Consider the following 19733-nt stretch of genomic DNA (forward strand, 5'->3'; position numbering starts at 1 on the left):
AAACGGCTTTGAGGGACTATAGTTCTTTAGGTGCAAAAACGACAAAAAGCACTAGACCCAGGGAAACATACCTAAAATGGGCTTTAGTACCACAAGTGGGAAAGGGCCAATGCACACCAACAGATGAGGATCCACATTTATGGTGGAAAGTACAGTAAATGTGAAGTGGCACGAGAAAGCATATCAGACCAGTATGTGTTTATGGGGCATGACATTTCTGAACACTGGCAGAGCGCATTTTCTAAAAAGCCAACTTTAATCACTTTCTAAATGACTTGCTTCGGGTTAATACAAATGTTTGTTTTTTTACTGTTGTTTTTATTTTTTTATTTTTTTTAAATTAATGCATATAACTTATTTTTTTAATGAACATGCATTTTTTTCCAAAAGCAGTATGTTGAAGTTAGATATTTTAAAACAATTCTAGGTAACTTCTTTGAATAAAACAAAATATTTATTTTACGTATGTGTCATATTTGTTATTTTCATTTAAAAATGTTAATTTATGAGTAGCCGATTGCTCATTTTTTGAGTACTCTACTACAAAATTACTCAATAATGCCATCCCTAGTCTGTTCCACACACAGAGCAATCTGATGACTTGGATTAACAATAAACAATAAAATGAATTACTTTTATCATGTTTTTGTGGTTTATTTTATGCCCTTTTTTATTTGTATAGTGCTTTTCACAAAACACATTGTTTCAAAGCAGATTTATAGAAAGTTATGCTTTCTATAAATGATCAGAAGATGCCCTAATGTCTTAAAGTCTGCATCGATAACTTAAATTAAAAAAAAAGTGACTAGAAATCATGCTTTATTTTATTTTTTATTACTTACATAATTTTTATCAATTTTAACATTTTAAAATGTAGTCTTGGTTAAAGTGATATAGTAATCCTTTGAAATGAGTTGAATACAGCATCAGAAATCATATAGAAAAGAATGATACTGTTATGATGTAGTATTAGGTAAATGTGATTACTATGATGGCATTGAATGTTTAATTAATCTCTTTGATTATAAATGCAATTAAATTAAACAATTAATTCCATGAATTCAATATTCATGGCCTAAATAAAGATATGTAAACATTAGTACGTCTCTAAAGTTGTTAGTACGTAAAATGATTGTATTTTAGATGCTGTCAATATGTAAATGTACGTACATACTGAATTCAGGGAATGCTTTTGTCAGTGAGGAAGTTAATGTGGACTGTCACACCAGCATCAGCATCAGATGTTCTCAAAGCCGCTATCAGTCCTTAGATATCACATAGCTTAAACCAGCTATGATAATATGTGGACACTCCAGAAGAACATGAGGCAAATCTTACCTCTGTAATTCAAAAATGAGATTAGCAGTTACTTTTGAAAGCGAGCAAAGCCATCTTCCAAAGTACATACCTCTCCATCCTAAAAAATGAAAGGAATGGACATGTATATGAAGCAGCCATAGCAAAAATCATAATTTAGCTTAGAGGTGCAAGGCTCTACTGCAACATGACATGTGCAAAAACAAGAGGAAGACAAGGTAGAGTTCTTATCTATGCCCTTATATATGCCCTACAAGTCTATAAAGTGAGTCTGAAAGAGATGGGGAAACCAGATCATGCAAACACGGTTAGTTAATTGAAAACAATGGCAAAGCTGATGTTGCACAAAACTTTGGCTTTTCTAATAAACAGTTTGAGCAAGTATCATGCTCTTTGAATTTGATATGCTTTTATTTTGTAAGTGAAATGGAACAGATTAGATGTTATTAGTACACTAAATACACTACAGAACATGACTGCGGCCCCAAAAAGTATTTGTGTGAAAGTCTTTGCATTATACATAAAACATTTTTTTTAAACCAAGTGTCATTTATTTATAAGAAAGACAGAACAAGCACACTTATCAAGCAAAACATTTTACAAAAGAAGTATTAGGAAACCTGTTTGAACTTGAAGGGAACTGAAAACATAATCCACTAAAAGTCATCTTGGAAACAGGTGATTAAATTATTTGCAAAACTGACTCAGAAAAGTTAGTTCTGAGAAAAGCTTTAGCATCATTTCTTTGTAGATAACACTTGGTCTGAGATTTTGATGTCTAATGCAATGGCATTCAGACATTAAATGTGACTTAAGTGTCCAAAAGTGTCCAAATACTTTTTGGGGCCACTCTACATAAAGTTTAAAATATTAGATTTTTAGTTCAGGTATTAGACAGAATACCTCAAATATAAAGTCACTCTTGATGCGATATAGAATTAATAGGTGGAACATATTTGAATTGGCCAAAACAGAAACATCCAAGATTCTGGTACTCACAACTCCAGGTATTTCACAGGCTGTCTCCCTGTTATTCTGCTCAGGGTCACAGTAGATTCTGAGTTTTTGTATTTCAAACTGTTCAGGAAGAGAAGAAAATACAAATAGTTATAGAAAAAGCAGGGACGGGGTGTAGGAAAGGGCAAGGCATGGCTCTTTGCATGATGTCCAGTAGACAAACTTATTGGCTGAAAGGAATACGATTTTAAGTGTGTGCTTCACAACTGGTGAATAAACTAATCCTACTATTATGAGGGCATGGTTCATGAATATTTCTGTAAGTTACTTGACTGGATGCTACCGGGAAGTTGCCAATATCTGGCTGACCCATTGAATGTTTATGCACTAAACCACAATTTGACATTGGGGTGTACATACAGGATGTGTTTTGGTGTTTTAAAAAAACAAAATATTTATATATATATAGAGAGAGAGAGAGAGAGAGAGAGAGAGAGAGAGAGAGTAGAGAGAAAATTGGCTCCAGAATGGCCAAGATATCAGTGTATGTGACCAACAACTGAAAAGGTGCAGACAAGACAGAATGCAAGAATACATTCTGTGTGAACGCCCCCTTAAAAGTCACTGATTGTGAAAATCTTGATTTTTAAGCATTCTTTGTTTTGGGGTGAATTTTTTGTCAGGTTTTTGAACAGAATCCAAACAGCAGTAAATCCCAAAAGCCTTTTTTATTAAAAGTAAAATACAAAATCAACACACTGGACTCAGAAAAATAAAACAAAGAAAACAACAAACAGGGCTGGAAACAAAAGACCCATGATAGTGCAAACCCAAACTAAGCAGACAAGCAAAAGAAAACTTGTAGGTTACTGTGGTAACCACAATTCCCTGAAAGGAGGGAACGAAACATTGCATCGATGCTGACGCCAGGGGTCGCACCTGAGAGCCCTGATCTCTCTGAGTGGTTTTCCATCATGCCAATTACATTGGCAGATGTCTTTTGAAGTCCCGACTTCCATGCTCTGTGAGCATACAGTATATAAGGTGGATCGGAAAACAGCCTCCTCAGGACATTCAACCGAAGAGGCGAGAGGATCTCTACAACCTTTTCAGTGGCAATCAATATTGTGGCAAAGTCTCGTTCCCTTCTTTCAGGGAACCGGGGTTACCATAGTAACCTAGACGTTTCCTTTCAAGTCAGTCACTTGACATTATGTCGATGCTGACGCTAGGGGTCCCTTCAGCACAACATCACAATACTGATTTGGATGCGTTTGCTATCAAAAGATGTGGTAGAAATTTCAAAGGAAGACTTTTCCACACCTCAGTGGGGAAGAGCCCAGAAAAGTGAGTAACACATCAGTGACACAATATAAATACATATCTTGTCTGAAAGGAGGCAAGATAACAGTCCAAGGTTAGCCAATTTTCTCCACAGAGCTCACGTGAGGTGATGAACTGTTTTGAGGGAGGACTGAATCCACAGTCTTTTGATTGTGGTTATAAAAAGGGTCTACCAGCGGGGGCACCTTAAACCAACCAAAGGAAGAGTTGAATCTTCTTATATAGAATCTAGGAATAAATCACTAGATAAATGATTACAATAACTATTTTGCCATGAAGGGAAAACAGCCATCTCTGTTTGGCACCTGTCCAGAAGTAGAAGGCTGGGTGTTCATCGCACAATGCTCCCCAGCCCATGCTGGATGCGTCCGTGGTGACTACTTTGCATCTGGTAACTTCATCTAACGCAACACCCATTTGATAGAATGAGGCTTTCTTCCAGCGTGGCTAAACAGCAGTGCGTCACTAGTAGGCATAACTTGACATGGTGCCATACATTTCACTGTACCCTTGCACCAACCCAACATTAAAGGCATCTCATGTGCAGCAAGCCCAATGGTGTGGCAGCTGTTGAGGGGTCATGTGCTCAGTGCTCTCTGAAATGTTTTAAGAGGAAACATTCTCCCCAGCTTGAAGTCTTACAAGTGGTGGAGAATAGGTTGAATGTGTGCTTCTTTCAGATATGCTTGCATAGTGACTGAATCCCAGGAAGGAGATTTTCTGAATAGGTGTGTGTAAACTCTTTACCCAGTTTACTCTCAGCACCAGATATTGCAGATGTGCATGCAAGATGTCTTTGTGCTTGTAACATGCCGCTTCTGACTGTGCTAAAATTAGACAGTCACCCAGGTAATTCAAGATGTGTATGCCCTGAATTTTGATGGGGGCAAGTACTGCATCTGCACATTTCTTGACTATGCGGAGAACCAAGGACAACCCGAATAGGAGGACCTAAAACTAATGTGAGATCCCCTTGAAGGCAAATCTCAGAAATGGCCTCTGTTGAAGAAAGTATCAGCTGTAAAAAAAACTCTTTGGGCTTTGCTCGATGGAATGACCTCTACGGCCTGTGGCAAGGAGGGTCTTCACCTCTGAGCAGAGTATTGCGCATTCTGCACTGAAACTGTGGAGGACAGAATGCCATTGAAGTGATTTTTGCCCTTCTGTACAGTTTTGAGAACCCACTTGTAAATACCCAGTAGCGCACTCCAGGCATCTGCATGGAGCGTGAGAGGGCATAAAATCTTGGTTTCTATCCGAGAAAATGTGGAAGGTGTGTCTACAGCATGGTGAGGTAAATTATCTTTTATGAGTATGTAATTGCATCCGTCGCAACAGCTTCGAGATGCATACATTTTATTTTTATGCTTGAACATGAACTTGAATCTCTCCCGACAGTGGTTTTGGGGAGAAGAGAAGGGAACCGAGCCTTCTTCTGGGCTGGGGTGAACAGTGGCTGGAGCTCTGGCTTCCTCTTTGCTGGACTGGACATCATCAGGAATGCTTTTGCTGGCTTGGGGGAATGGTTCTTCCCTCCACAGCAAGGGCCTGCTAGCAATGACTTGCATCTCGGCCATTGGCGCTGTGATCTCACTGCTGTTTCAGTGCCGCTTGATGGGGCTGAATTCAGAGGAGTACTGGTTTTGGCAGGGCGCGGCCCTGATGAAGACCTTGCATGAAGCTGCTTGCCAGCGGCTACAGCATGGGTTTGCAGGAAATTATTCATTGCCTGCAAGTGCTTCTTTGCAGTCTGAAGCTTTTTGGAAAAATGTGTATCGCATCTCTGAACAAGCCCATCTGAGGCACTGGAACATCAAGAAGTCTTACCTTGTCCACCTCATGCATCTTTGAAAGGTTTAATCAGAGATGCAGCTCGAGTGCCATCATACTGCCCATCGATCTTCCGACGGCCTGAGCAGTAATCTTGGTGGTGCGCAACACGAAATCAGTTGCGCCGCACAACTCTTTAAAGAGTGTGAGGTCGGGACCACACTCGTCCATGTCTCTCAGGACTTTTGCCTGAAAGACCTGCAAATCCGCCAAGGTGTGCAAGGCCGATGCAGCCTGTCTTGAGGCTGCGTAAGACATAGCCATGAGAGCGGATGTAAGTCTACACGGTTTGGACGGGAGAGAAGGGTGCTTCACCCAGCCAGGTGCAGAGGCAGGGCATAAAAGTGCTGCAATCACCTCTTCTACCTGAAGGGTAGTATAGCCCTTCTGCTCCACATGGTCCAGCATGGTAAAGGCGGTCAATCCTGAAACATGAATAGGGCGCACGCCATGTTTTGAAGAGCTCAGCATGCATCTCTGGGAAGAATGGTACTTTACACGGAGGAGTGGCTTGACGCCGGCTCACGTTCAGATACCATTTATCCAGTCGTGAATGCTCAGGCTCAGATGGAGGAGATCATTCGAGTCCGAGCTCCTTGACTGCCCTGGAGAGGTTGCGTACTAGTTCGTCTTCTGATTTATTAACTCTCTCAGCTGTCTTGCTTGCGGGACAGCCAGTCAGATCATCAGCCAAACGGAACCATGCTTCGGCTTCCGATGCAGCGATAGACATAATGTCATCATCTGGAGATATACCAAATGGAATGGAGCCGTCCATGTCAACAGAGGGATGGAGATTTTCATTGACAAACTCCTTGGGCGAAAATGCTGTAGAAGGAGAGCTGGAAGCCCACAAAGCTTGCGCCAGCGGAAGACTTTCCTCAAATTCTTGACGCTCAATATCTGAGCTTCACGCAGCACTCCCATGTTGCATCCAGAGCCACAGCGGGGGTGCTGCGGGAGTCTGTAGATGGACAGAATCCTTAGATAAGAACTCTACCCATGAACGTAGCATCTTGATGCTCATGCACTGGCAATGATGCACTCTTTTGCATATAAAAAACATTTGGTGTCAATATGATGTCTGCTTTTCCACAAGACCACTGCTGTGTTGCACATGTTGAAAATGTTCCATGTTGTTGTTCACTGGCAAAAAATAACAAAGGCACACTAATATTCCAATAATATTGTATCATAGTTTTAATTTTATAATATGCTCATTCATCATTGTATTAATTTTATACATAAAAAGTTCTAAAGCCATATCATGCAGTATATATTTATATGCGGTGTAATTTATTTGATGTCAAGATACTTTCTCATATCCCAGTCTAATATGCAGAGACAACTATGAGTAAGCAGTTCATAGGTTGTAGATTCCCCCGAAAATGTAAACACTGCATGCAATGTTTACATGCACACCAATACACTCATAACTACCAAAAATCAGCTTATACAAAAAATTTGACAAGGTAAGAAAAACGCATTTAGAACATTTCTAAATAATAAAATATTAACAATAGAATGCATTACAATGATAGTCTATAGAATGAAGTCCAAGAAGCCTTTGGAGTACTTACAGGTACTGTTGTTTCTTTGCTGACATACTTCCCAACCTGTGTTTGTCCATTAATAAAAATACCAACAGGAGGCTCCAATGTCAAGGTTTCAATTTCTAGATCATCAACATACAGAGTGACATCTTCCTCTGTTACTAGAAGACGAAGCTGATGCCAATTTTCATCAAAAAGTTTCTGTAACATAAATAAAACAAAACAGAATGCTGAAGGTGTCTTTGGTATAATTCACTTGGCTAGTTTATACAGCTGAAATGTGACTATATCATGAAGATCTCTGTAAACTATTTTTCAGTAGCATATACAGTACATTGTGAACTAAGGATTTATGTGGACCTTTTCCTTTTTTTCATAAAAGAATGAACCTAGCTGTACTCAATGTCACTAAAACCACATTGTTGTCTTTTGTTTTGCTCATAATTTAAATACCAAGGAGTCTGGCCATAAAGTGAGAATATAGGTTAAACAAAAAAGACCAGATTGAAAATATACAGTATAAAAATATAATATATAAAAAAGTCTTTCTTTGTCCAAATTCCACCTACTTTTGATCAATAATGGGGACTAGTATGTCTGATGTCTGTTATAAGGTTCTTGGCTACAGAAAGCCTGGAATCCACTATTAAGGGATATTCTGTCAATTTTGTGAAATTTGTCTGATATTGTTGATGTTTTCCTGCTGACTAGACAAGCGAAGACGAGCATAATGCAACTGGTCAAACAAAATGTATGTTGATTGGCACAACAAAGTTTAAGATCACTGTATTTCATTCACACAGGGAGCAGAGCTACTTCTGATACTAAGTTATTGTACTTGCTTACTCTGTCCCTATTGACTGGTCAGAACAGACATATTGTAATACAGTTTTAGTGCATAGAATTTAGCAAACGAGCCACCTACACTCACCAAAGATTTGCACTCATTTGCTGTTGCTGAAAAACTGAGATGTAGTGGAAATAGTTTTGGAATTGTTTTGTGACTCCCTGAATCAAAAGTGAATCGTGAGATGCCTAAAGATTCCCACCCAAAATGGTGACCGGCTATAGTGACCAGCTATGCTGATTTTTTTTTTTTTCAGGGATTTTGTTCCTGTATTCTCATTTGCATATGGCTTGGAAATTTGATAACTGATGGAGATACTTGACTAATGTTGACAAGTGTTAACAAAAAATAAGTGCTGAATAAGTCATGGAGATCAGGATTTGTTTGGAGTATTCTTCCGTCCAGCTGTGTATTTACCTTTGCTGGTGGCTTAGTAAAGACCACAGTTTGAATTCCACCTGGTGCACTGCTGGTGGTGGTGAACATTACTGTTCTGTCTAGTCCATTTAGAGTAACTGCCATTTGAGGCTTCTCATCCTTAGTCTGTATCCGCCACAGATCCCACTCCTCCATAATCACAGAGCCTTTGTATTTCAGTGTGGCCACAAAAACATAGGATGGTGGAAGTCCGCCTGGAAATAACATCCTATGGACATTAAGATGAAGACACTTTTTCAACTCAAACAAAATATTTTCATTGTGCATACAAGAACAGCAAAGCTTCATCCCAAAAATACCTTTACCTAGTGTTCTCACTCAGGTCTACTCGGGATGTCACCTGGTAGGCTTTGCTGCCGTAAAATGATCCTTGGGTCTTTTTGGCTTTTTTGGCCAAGTTGAGATAAAGGAGAATGTCAAATCCCTTCTCATCTCGAGAATCAATTGGAATCTTTGATGGGCATACAGTCTCTAAGGTACATTAAAGAGAGAAACAAAAAAGTAAATGGAGCTCATTTTATTAGTCTCCTGATATACTGCAGATATACTGCAGTCTAGTGCAGGCAAGATGAAGAAGTTGAGCTTTTAAAAATTATTTGAACCAATTTCTCCTCAAATTAGGATATAATCTTATTTTTACTGGCAAAATGTCTCATTTGTGTTAAGATTTTCTAAAGCTATGGCTTGTCTAGTCCACCAGTTGTGTAGTCCACCAATAATGTTAGAGCGACCAGCAGTAGGAGAGAACGTCCACTAGCGATATACAGTACAGGGACAAACAACAAAGTCGCTGGGGGTGCGAATTGGGCTTTAGGGATAGTCCTTTAATGCACTACTGTTTCAGCCATTAAAGTGCCGCTTGTGTACAAATTCACCGCATTCTACAATACATTTTAAGACAAATGCTATTAGGCTTCAAATCCTCTAATGTGAGTAATGTTCACATTATTACCCACAATCCAATCTGATCAGGGTCTCGTGGACATTACACAGACTAATTATACATGGGTAAAAGGTACACCAACTAGTAAATTATAAAAAATAGAAATTTTGGCTGGGTATTCATGCAGATTTTCTGATTTGATTGGAATCCGATCCATATGGGTATATTTCAGTTATAATGTCATATTACATATGAAACATACATTACATATGAAATAAATTTCTACCTAATTTTGTTAATTAAACAGGGGAAACTCTAACTTGGTAAATCACTAAATATTGATTTTACCAATTGTATTTTAACATTTTTTATCATTTTAGTCACATTGTAGCTTTTAATAATGAACAAGTTCCACATATTAAATCATAAATATGATGTCTTAAATTAAGATATATTGTATATATACTGTACATATCAGAACATGTTTATTGTGTACATGCACAGTTTGTACTACTTACATTATTTTGTATTTACATTGATATACAGAAAAAGTGCTTAAATGGTACCGTGTCTTTAAGAATAGCAGCAGTTCAGTGAGCATCTCAAAGAAGTGTTTAGGTTGAGCGCATATTAACAAGAGTGGAGTCACATGGTTTCTTTATCACATCCGTGCTATGTTTGATTAGAATTTACTGTTTCTATTTTTGTGGTTTTTGATCAACAACTGACTGTAAAAAACAGAAAGGGTTTTAAAAGAGACATTATTCAATGACAAATGGATCTATAATCTGGATCCATAAAATGGATTGGGAACAAATTGCATGATTCAAACCAAACTTTTATTCTAAACATGCAGTGAAAGGCTCTTAGTACTAAACTTCTTTACCTCTTGTGACAAGGAGGAGGGCGGGGCGGGGCCGGGCCCAAACTGCCGCATCCGGCTCGGCTTTATCCCTCTCCTCGGCTGATTAGCCCAATTGGGGGCCGGCCGTATGCACTCATGGCCCAGCCCCACCCTCCTCCTCGTCACACCACTATATTACTCAATTCCTGGCCAGTGAAATCTGGAAATTTACCAGTCTGTGGCTAATCATGGACATTTTTAGTTGTGTAGTGCAACATTTTGTCACATATGCAGTGATTTTCTTGCAATGTAAAGGGTTGCACATAGAATAAAAGATAGATCTTGAATCAATATAATGATCGTTCAAATGAAGATCGCGATTACTCACAGCTGACTGTGCAATACCCTCTAAATCAAACCATCTCAGGCAAATTTCAAGTCCTGAAGTAGCTACATACAATAAACACAGTGTATGTATTGAGTAAAAATGGCTGGAAGGGGTTAAACATTGATGGAATGTACTGGTATATTTTATTTGGACTGGAGATCAATCTAAAAAAATCTGTCGTGGAAGACCTTGGCGTGGAACACTGGACATTGTGCAAATATGCAGTCCAGCTAAAGAATGTCCCAGCTGTCACAAATACCAGACGAGAGATGACCATAACAATCATAAGGTACCTTAGACATTAACGTTTCTAGTGTCCAGAAAGTAATTTTAGCATGGGTTTCAAGAGACTTAGCAAATGGAGGGCGGTTTTTCCAACCTAATGGCTAAATTGTACTTAAGATTTTTACTTTCACTTTTTAGTCCATATAGAGTTGTTGATGAGTAATCCATTGTTAGAATGGAAGAGTGCCTTGGGACATATGCTTCCCTCACTTTTCAAGCCTTGCAAATGATCAAGTTTGGCATTTGATCACTGCTATTCCACCATTGTTACATTAGTATTATGCTACCTGTACTTTTCAACAGACTTAAATGCAAATTGAAATGTAATGAGAATGTTTTGGTTTGAGGGAACTATATTCAAACTTGATGTTTGCCTGTGCCAAAAGTGAATTAGTGGCTTACAAACATATTAAAACAATTACTGACACTTTTCAGAATTTTCAGACAGTCTGACTGGTAAATTTGCTAGTCATTTTGCTAATAATTGATGTCACAATCTTTGAACAAGCTCAGAAAAATGGGGCATAATCCTAATTTCACACTTTACAATTTACAGCCACCATGGTGAACTCAGAACACCTGTATGTTTTAGGACATAAATCAGACTGTAATCCATGCTATGAGGTGAGAGCTACCAAATTATGCATTCAGCTCAAACGTGGAGATGCTGTAAACCTGTCTCCACTGGTACATGACGGTAAAGCAACAACCTTCCTCCCCTGCGGAAAGCTCAAGCCCATAAAACTGAATCATTTCACGTTGACGTGTGTGAAAAATAATGTGTAAATTAATTTTAAAATGTTGCCACTGAAAAATGAGTGATCCAATCTTGAGGAACAATACACAGAGGCTTACCTTCACACAGCTTCTGCCTAATAACTTCACGGATCTTTACGATAGCTTTATAGTCTTCAACAGAGAACACGTATGTTGAGGATGGTTTGTTGGCAATGGCCCTGAGCTCTGCCTCCTCTGTCTCAGACCCGACACCAATTGCGAAGAGAATGATCCCCTTTTTCCTCGCAGCTTCGGCAGCTGCCAGCACTTCATCTTGTGACTTCCCGTCTGTCAGAACCACAGCAATTTTTGCGATGCCATTCGGACCTCGCTCAGACAGGGCAAAGAGTTTATCATTGGCAAACTTGATAGCCTTCCCTGTATTTGTATTCCCTCCCATGTAGTCTATGGACTCCATGGCCTTGATGAGGTCATTGCTTGAGAAATGTTTTCCCAGCGGTATATGTAAGAAGGGGTCATCGCTATATTGCACCACCCCAACCTGGGTGAATTTCTGACCAATGTTGAAGCTCATTGTGATATTCACCAGCCATCGTTTGACAATCTCAAAGTTTATGTCATCCACACTCCACGATCCATCGAGTATAAATACTAAATCGCTTGGTGCCGTCCTGCAACCTGAAATTGAAGAGTGAAGATAAAATAACAATGTATTGTACAGTTTGAGTTGGTCATTTGGTCTTCGCACTCCAAAGTTCTATCTTTTATTCTTTTTTGTTCATAGAATAATTACAACAAACATGTTTTATTGATCCAAATAATTGACAATCTGGTCTGTGTTCCTTGTGGAATTATCAGTAGCAGTAATTGTCCCATTTGGTCTGTATTAAGACAGCCACAATGAACTGTGTAATTAGGTGATGTTATCAGAGTCAAAAGTCTTTATGCAACATACACTAGTGGAGATGAAAGAAGCATGCTTACTTAATCTCATGTCTTCATCTTGTGCTGTGCAAAACAAGTGAAGGAGCATGAAGTAAAGACATCGACAAACAAAATGCATGGATCTTGTTTTACAACCCATGGTCTTGATGTACCAAGCTCCAGTTTAGCACCTGAAGAGAAATGAAGACAAATCATGCATTTTTTAGATGTCTTCTCATAAATGCCATTGAATTTGGAGATGTTAAAATATAGTTTAATAGGTTTGTTAAATGAATAGCATGCTCTTTGTGATCAATGTTAATACCCCAACCAAAACAGTAGAGCTGCAGTTTTATTGGATTTGTTGTGCATGTGATACAATGCAGTTAATTCGGTTTAAGCCAACAAAGATGCTTGTGCATTTTTAAGGTTGGATATGTAACCCAGGGAATTCAAAATAAGGTTGTCTGCATATTTCTATAACCAGAATGAGAAACAGGCATATTATATAAAGCAGTGGCAATTGCTTCAACACTACACAGGAAGCACAGCTTCCCCAAAAATTTAATATGAAATGTGGCAATGACAAGTTCTATATACATTTCATATTACTGTTTGTCCATTTTTAATATTGTAGTGAACAAAAAAAGTAAAATATCACACATCACTATTGTACTCTTTGTGACTTCTGAAGTTGTGCTTCAATGGGCAGATACCTGTGCCATTAAAATCAGGATGCCAAAGATCGATGTTCATTAGACGAGAGGCCCTAACACGCCATTTGAGGGCCACCTGGACACCATGTTTCACTGGGAGTCTATGGGACCCTCCTGTGTGCTATTTGCATTGGATCTGCATCTGATTGCCTATTGGACATTGGGCTTTTAGTCAGTGTATTTGTGTCAAGCCAGAATTTGTGTAAGCCCGGCATATCTATATGATCATTGGTCGAGCTTCGAAATGGGTGGGACTTTGCAACAAATGGCCAATAATATTTGGTTATTGACAGCATATGAAATGTAGAAGTACCACTATCACGCATCAAGTATTTGGTAGCTCGGAGATTCACACTCATGTATTTGCCTTATGTAACACAATTAATCAGATATTTTGCCTGTTTTGTTGCAAAAATCAGCTTTAAGCTTTGTTAATTATTTCCATTAGGAAATTTCACTGTTTGAGTTGTATTTTGAGCAGATTTTGGAAGCATCATACCAGATACCAAAAACAATAGTCTGCTCTTCCCCAATTTTGAAAAACACCAGCCGACACTGATGTAATGAGTATGTAATTTCAGTATTTAAATTGACACTAATCATTTACCTAATTGTCCAATTGGTGCTCAACATGATATGCTTTTATCAAGCTTAATCTGACAAAGTAGAATCATGATGTATTTTGAAATAGTTCTTCATCTAACTCTGGCTTCTGTTGGAAACTGGGCTTTGTTGCAGTTTCCAGCAAGAACAAGAACTGCAGACATTATAAAAAACACACAGTAATAAATGAAAACCAGATATATTCCCACTGGAAGGGTTGGGGGGATTTCTCTAGGCCTGCTGCTGATTGCTACAGTCAACCAACGATTCCCAATGAAGTTACCTTCCTCACCAGCTGAGAGATCATGAGCATGACTGGAACATGAGCGAAACTATTGTACCGCCTTCAACCCTGCTGCACATCTGTCAACTGGCTAGTTATATGACTGGGGTTTTTCCAGACTTTGACCTAGAGGTGCATCATCAGACAGCCATGGTGGAACTGGCCCTTACTTCAGTGATTTCCAAAGCTCAGCACTGGGGGAGGTATGTGGAATGCTCCATTATTTTCACAGGCATGTCTTAATGCTAACCCTTTTCAGACCTACACCCCCACTTTTCCTCGGAACTGGATATTTCTACGAAGCTGACAGTGAAATTCCAGTTCTGGATAATGACCAAACTGATGTACTTGTGACAAAGCTGAGGCAACTTTAGACCATCTAAAGAGACCGCATAACAAATTTGTATGTACTATTCGGTTATGCAGCATAACTTTCACAGCATTAGTGACTACTGATCTTGCACGAAACCTTTCGAGACATGTGTCTGGCAGTCTGTACCTTCTGCCATATGTCTTTTCTCTGTACCATGACCTCATTGACCTTTGAAGTTATTAGGGACCTCCAGACAGTTTACTGTTCCATTCCCAGGTCAAGATGAAGGAGCCTTTGGGAAGGTAATGTAGCTGGAATGCAACATGTTTAAACATCCTCCGCTACACAAGGAATTACACCCTTAAATTCAGCCAAATGTATCCTCAACATGCCTCTTTCAAAAACATGACATTCAAATCTCTGTGGAATTCTGGGGTGAGTAATTCATTGTGTTTGTAGTAATACTTGTTTAAGATTTATTTTACACTGATGGGTTTTGTCCAACAGAATGTGGGAGGCAGAAAACCTTTGAACAGCTGATTCCTCGCTGTCCTCCAGATGAGGCATTAACCTCTCCATATCCTTATGGCAAACATGCCAAATATGTTATGCTTTATTTAGTCAGTTTCCCAGGAAAGGCATTTCTCATGCATTTCTAATTTCACTCCACATCTGTAGTTAGTCCTGATTTATTGTGTAAGGCTTGTCTTGGATCAGTTATCTTCATGTTTTCTAGCTGGCAACCATTGTCTTAGTAAAACCTTTCTGATTGTTTTCCATTGCAAAGCCATAAATGTGCTATTGTAACACAGTGGTTTTCATTACCAAAATCAACAACTGCTGCAAGGCATGTTCAATTAGTTTGCCAACATGAGGGGAAAATAAATGAGGGCCAAGTTCCTCAGGCACCAGTGAGATAGCCAAAACATTATATCAGAGAGACCACTTAAATTATTTCACAGAATCAAGACTGTAAAGGCAGCAGTCTTCTGAGGACAGGGCTGTTACTTGAGGTTTCCACCATATTATGCAGGTTATCAACATGCATGATGTTGGAGAATCTCCCTTTTGATCTTCTTCCAGCTTTTTTCTGTAGCCCTATTTTAATCCCTGATGTTACCCACACAAGGTAAACAAAACTTGTATGAGTTAGGCTACATTGTCCCTTGTATAACAGTTCGAATGAATAACTTGCTTGAACATTTATCCGTGGACAACGGGTGCAGGACAAAGGCCAGTTAAGTAATTCAATTAATTCTTGTCTTGTGACAGTGGCACACACATAATGAACTAATAACATTTCTTAATGGCTTCAGTATGCAGGATGTCAACCCTTGAAAATATGCATGATCAATGGTCTGCAAAGACACCAATAGAAAAGGCAAAGCACAGCATCTTTTGACATTCTCGATAGGGAAAACATCACCTCAAGGCTCAATAGGTTGCAACGCATACCAACATCAAATGAAAATTTAATGCAGTTCTCAAGAAGCCCTGGATGAATTTCAAACAAGCAATTTTTTTGTGTGCAAATGACCTCACCAGGTGGGGTAGCCAAGATTTAATAAGATGTGAAACAGTATCTTATTCATGCTGGTTGCTGCCAAAGGAAAAATTGCAACAATAAAGTGACACACAATTAAGTGAATCAAATCAACATGATAGTTAAAGAGAGAAAAGTTTTACCAGAGCTTCATGTGCGTGGAGCTGGACTCTTTTTGAATAATATCCCCCCTCACTCACGCTCTCTGGTATCCCATGGCCAGGGCTGTGCAAAGCGCAGAGTTGGAGGAGGTGGGTTTGGGGAGGCTGCAAAGTTGCAGATGTAAGCCTGCCCTCTCCTTTCACCTTCCAACTCTCTCTCTCTCTCTCTCTCTCTCTCTCTCTCTCTCTCTCTCTCTCTCTTGGTAACGAGTTTGAAATAAGGCACAGATAAGGAGAGCTCCACTAAATAAGAGAGTTGAAAGAGTCAGCCCCCTTTTGTGGGAGCAAAAGGAAAATGATGGTAATTCCGATATGCTTCCAAAGTTTGGATTATGTATGATGGCTGAGAGGATAAATATTGTGAGGGGGTTTTTGGAATGAGCCAGAAGATTAGATAAGAGAACATGCTTTCATATTCTCTGAAACTAATTTGCGAGGGCAAGACTGTTGCCTGTTAGTTGTTTTTAAGTAGAGTTAGTTTTTAATTTTTGAATTAATCTTTAGGAAAAATGTTTTTTTACGTGTGTGGTATTCTGTTAGTCATTAAGAATAATGGATGAATTATTGATATTCAATTGTAATAAATAAATGGCATACATTGTCAGCATCCTTGTTGAATCAAATGGCTATGAAACCATATCTATTCAATGCTATGCACACTTACCTTCTTTAATTCAGTAGATAGATCATTAATGAACAAGCTCTGTTCCACTAACACCCACAGAACTACAGTGCTTCCAACATCTAAAATTCTAAGGAATATACACCCACATCCTCTTGGATTCATTCTCGCCGCTGTCAGCATGCTCTTCAAAACTCACCTGTGATTTGCAGGAAGCAAATTTAACACACCTCCTTAATCAGCATTCTTCTATCCTCTTGAAAACACAAGTATTGTTGGTGGGGTTGGGAATTAAGACCCTCAAGACCCTCTCAATTCTGTTCCAATTCACAAGTTCTCAGTTCGATTTCGATTTTACCTGATTCAGTTCTGAATCATTTAGGTATTTTTCAGATATAATGTCCGTTTTGCTAAGATATGAAAGCAATTTGACAACTCCCAATACCAATTTTGATACTACAACAAAATACTGACAAATTATGTAAACATGGTTTAAGTAATTAATCAAGTAAATAATGAAAGTAAGAACAACGAAAAGAATACAAGCAAATACAAGCCATAAAACAAAGATTAAGAAAAACAAAAAAAAACTAAAAAATAATATAGCGCATGTTTTTTTTTTTTTTTTAACAGTAGCATCAATATTCAATTAAGCGTTCATTGAAAAAATAAATTAAATAAAACTTCTTAAATTACTGGTCTTCACAGTATGATTAAAGTGCATGATTACTTTTAAAGCTACTAAAGTTATTCAGCCAAGAACAGTGGGTGGTTTTCTTGTTTTCTTGTTATTTTCGATTAACATCAATGACGTGCTGGACATACTTGGTCAATTAAGGCGCGGTCACACATAGGCATTGCATGGCAAAATTCCATGGGCGAAATACGGTCATCTCAATAGGAATTCGCGTGTTCATTAATTTGGTGCGATGGGCAAAGAATTTCCTCGATGATTTTGCCTCGAGTTCAAGTTTGGTGAACTTTGACAGGCGAAATCGCCACATTGACCAATCAGAAGTTGCTTGATTTGGCGGTGACCTCTGTGTGGACAGTGCTTCGTAAACAGGTACACTAAATATTCACATGGACAAGGATATCATTTTTGTGGCGAGTTTCTTTTTAACTTAAGTCTCACTGAGTATAAAGTACAGCATTAAAAAAGGCAGCTTGACAATTATATTTTTCTTGGTTTCACACGTGTTTTCCCACGACATCTTCACCCACGGAATTTCACCATAAGCAGATATGTGACTGTGTCTTTAGGCTACATTTATACTTTAATTGCGATATTTTTGCTGTTTGCTTTCACTTTAGACATAAATGACTGTTTAAATTAAAACCTCATCAAGAAGGGCATTTTCACATAATTTTGAAATGTATTATACCGTTACTAATCCGCATTACAGCAACTCAGCGAGTGTACACGCACATAAGGACACACACATAAGCCGCCTGTCAATCAGAGTGCGCAGTAGGGTTGTCACAATACCAAACTTTCAGTAGTCTGTACCAATACCAGGAAAATTTCTTGATTCTAATTTCAATACCACATTAAAAACTAATATCAACGAATGTGTTAATTAAGTAAACATTGTTTCACATTCTCAAGTAAAATCACTGGTATAATCTTCACTGTACCACTAATAAAGTTATCCAATTAAAATATTTTGAAGTGTATTTGACTCTGCATGTAACCAAAATAATGAGCACCCCTAGCACAGAGTAAAAGACTGTGATTCAACTATCTTAATCTGCTTCACCAGAAAGACTATACTGGTCAACCAGCTTCATCAGCTTCGCCAGCTAGATCAAACCAGCACTAACCAAGATAAACCAGCCAATACCAGCATGGGAATAGCACACTGTTTTTTTTTTTTTTTTTGTTGTTTGTTTTTTTTTTGTTGTTGTTGTTGTTTTTAGAAGGGTACCCAAGTGAACACTAAAGTGAACAAAATTGTATCTGGACTTGGTCTGGTCCCAACTTCAGCCTTGGGAAGCTGGTGCATCAGTACACAAGTGCAGACCAAGCCCACCTGCTGGTGATCACCTGCTAAAGCAGCTCCCAGCTTGACAAAAGCTAAATCTGAGAATTCCTTGGCCATAATTTATGCGTTAACAATTGAAAGACTGGAGAATCCCGCTGTAAGTAATGGGTATCTTCCTCACAGGGCTTCTTGTAATTGAAAGGTACAGCTAGGCTCCTAAACTCATATTCCATTGGGTTTGGAAAACGGCAACAAAGCACGACCATGAAGAAAAGGGCCATATTAGTTCCCAGAGTGGGAAAAAACTGCTGTGAGGTGTCACTGCAAGAATGATGAATTACAGTGTGGTTAAGTAGTTTGGAAGGCTCAAGCCAACTACTATCAAATAAGGAAATTGTGGAAAACACAGACAAGCACACTAAAAAACATGGTGTTTCAAAAGTGTACCACAAACTTCATAATAAAGATATGTTTTATGAAGAAAAATGTGAAGAAAAAAGTTTTATGGAATAACAACCACCATGGTCTTGGATTAGTAAAATAGACCTTCATACTGTTCTGCAAAAGTGTGTGTGGATAGCCTAGTAGCGTAGTTTCCTACTTTTATAAACAATGTGTGCACCCATTAAAGGTTTTGTGGCCTTTTAATCTAAGGTCATTTTTGCTTAATAGGATGAGAAATTGTGTACTGCTAAAGCAGAAACATAGCAGAATTTATCTTTTTTTCTCTCTCTCTCTATTTCTTTGTTTTAGTTGAACCGCTTTGAACTTCAGCTAAATAAATGAGCCCTCTTTGTTTTGGCAGGCCATGTCGGTAGCACTGAAATGGTTTATAATTCCATGCAATAAACGGCAATTAACGTGATCGCTTCTGCAGCGTGCCCGGGTGATTAGTGTGGTGTGTAGCAGCATCAAGTGATTAGGCTGACAGAAAGACGGAGAGACAGAAGCAATAAGAGTTTCCATGGAAGGAATTGGTGCAGTGTTTTGACAGGGAACACCATCTAGTCATTTGAGCATGTACAGTCTCGTGCACAGACACAGTCTAAAGAAGGTAACGGAACAGTATTGGAAGTCAACCTTGAGACTCCATCACGTACTGTAGCTGTGTTGTGCAAAGTGAAAAGCCAGCTTTGTTCATGGAAAATATTTGTCATTC

General features: G+C 38.7%; 1 protein-coding gene across 1 annotated transcript in view; it reads right to left on the minus strand.

The window, feature by feature from the left end:
* LOC127413606 (collagen alpha-1(XXI) chain-like) overlaps nucleotides 1-16127 on the minus strand; it is a 123839-nt gene extending 107712 nt beyond the window's left edge. Inside the window, exons 1-7 of the mRNA XM_051650879.1 lie at nucleotides 15950-16127; nucleotides 12409-12539; nucleotides 11542-12102; nucleotides 8592-8757; nucleotides 8266-8494; nucleotides 7029-7202; nucleotides 2317-2394 (exon numbers count right to left, since the gene is read on the minus strand). Of these exons, the coding sequence (XP_051506839.1) occupies nucleotides 2317-2394; nucleotides 7029-7202; nucleotides 8266-8494; nucleotides 8592-8757; nucleotides 11542-12102; nucleotides 12409-12508 (1308 nt within the window). The 5' untranslated portion in view covers nucleotides 12509-12539; nucleotides 15950-16127. The remainder of the gene's footprint in view (nucleotides 1-2316; nucleotides 2395-7028; nucleotides 7203-8265; nucleotides 8495-8591; nucleotides 8758-11541; nucleotides 12103-12408; nucleotides 12540-15949) is intronic.
* Nucleotides 16128-19733: the final 3606 nt, after the last annotated feature.

The sequence above is a fragment of the Myxocyprinus asiaticus genome, chromosome 23, assembly GCF_019703515.2.
Source record: "Myxocyprinus asiaticus isolate MX2 ecotype Aquarium Trade chromosome 23, UBuf_Myxa_2, whole genome shotgun sequence".
Lineage (NCBI taxonomy): Eukaryota > Metazoa > Chordata > Actinopteri > Cypriniformes > Catostomidae > Myxocyprinus > Myxocyprinus asiaticus.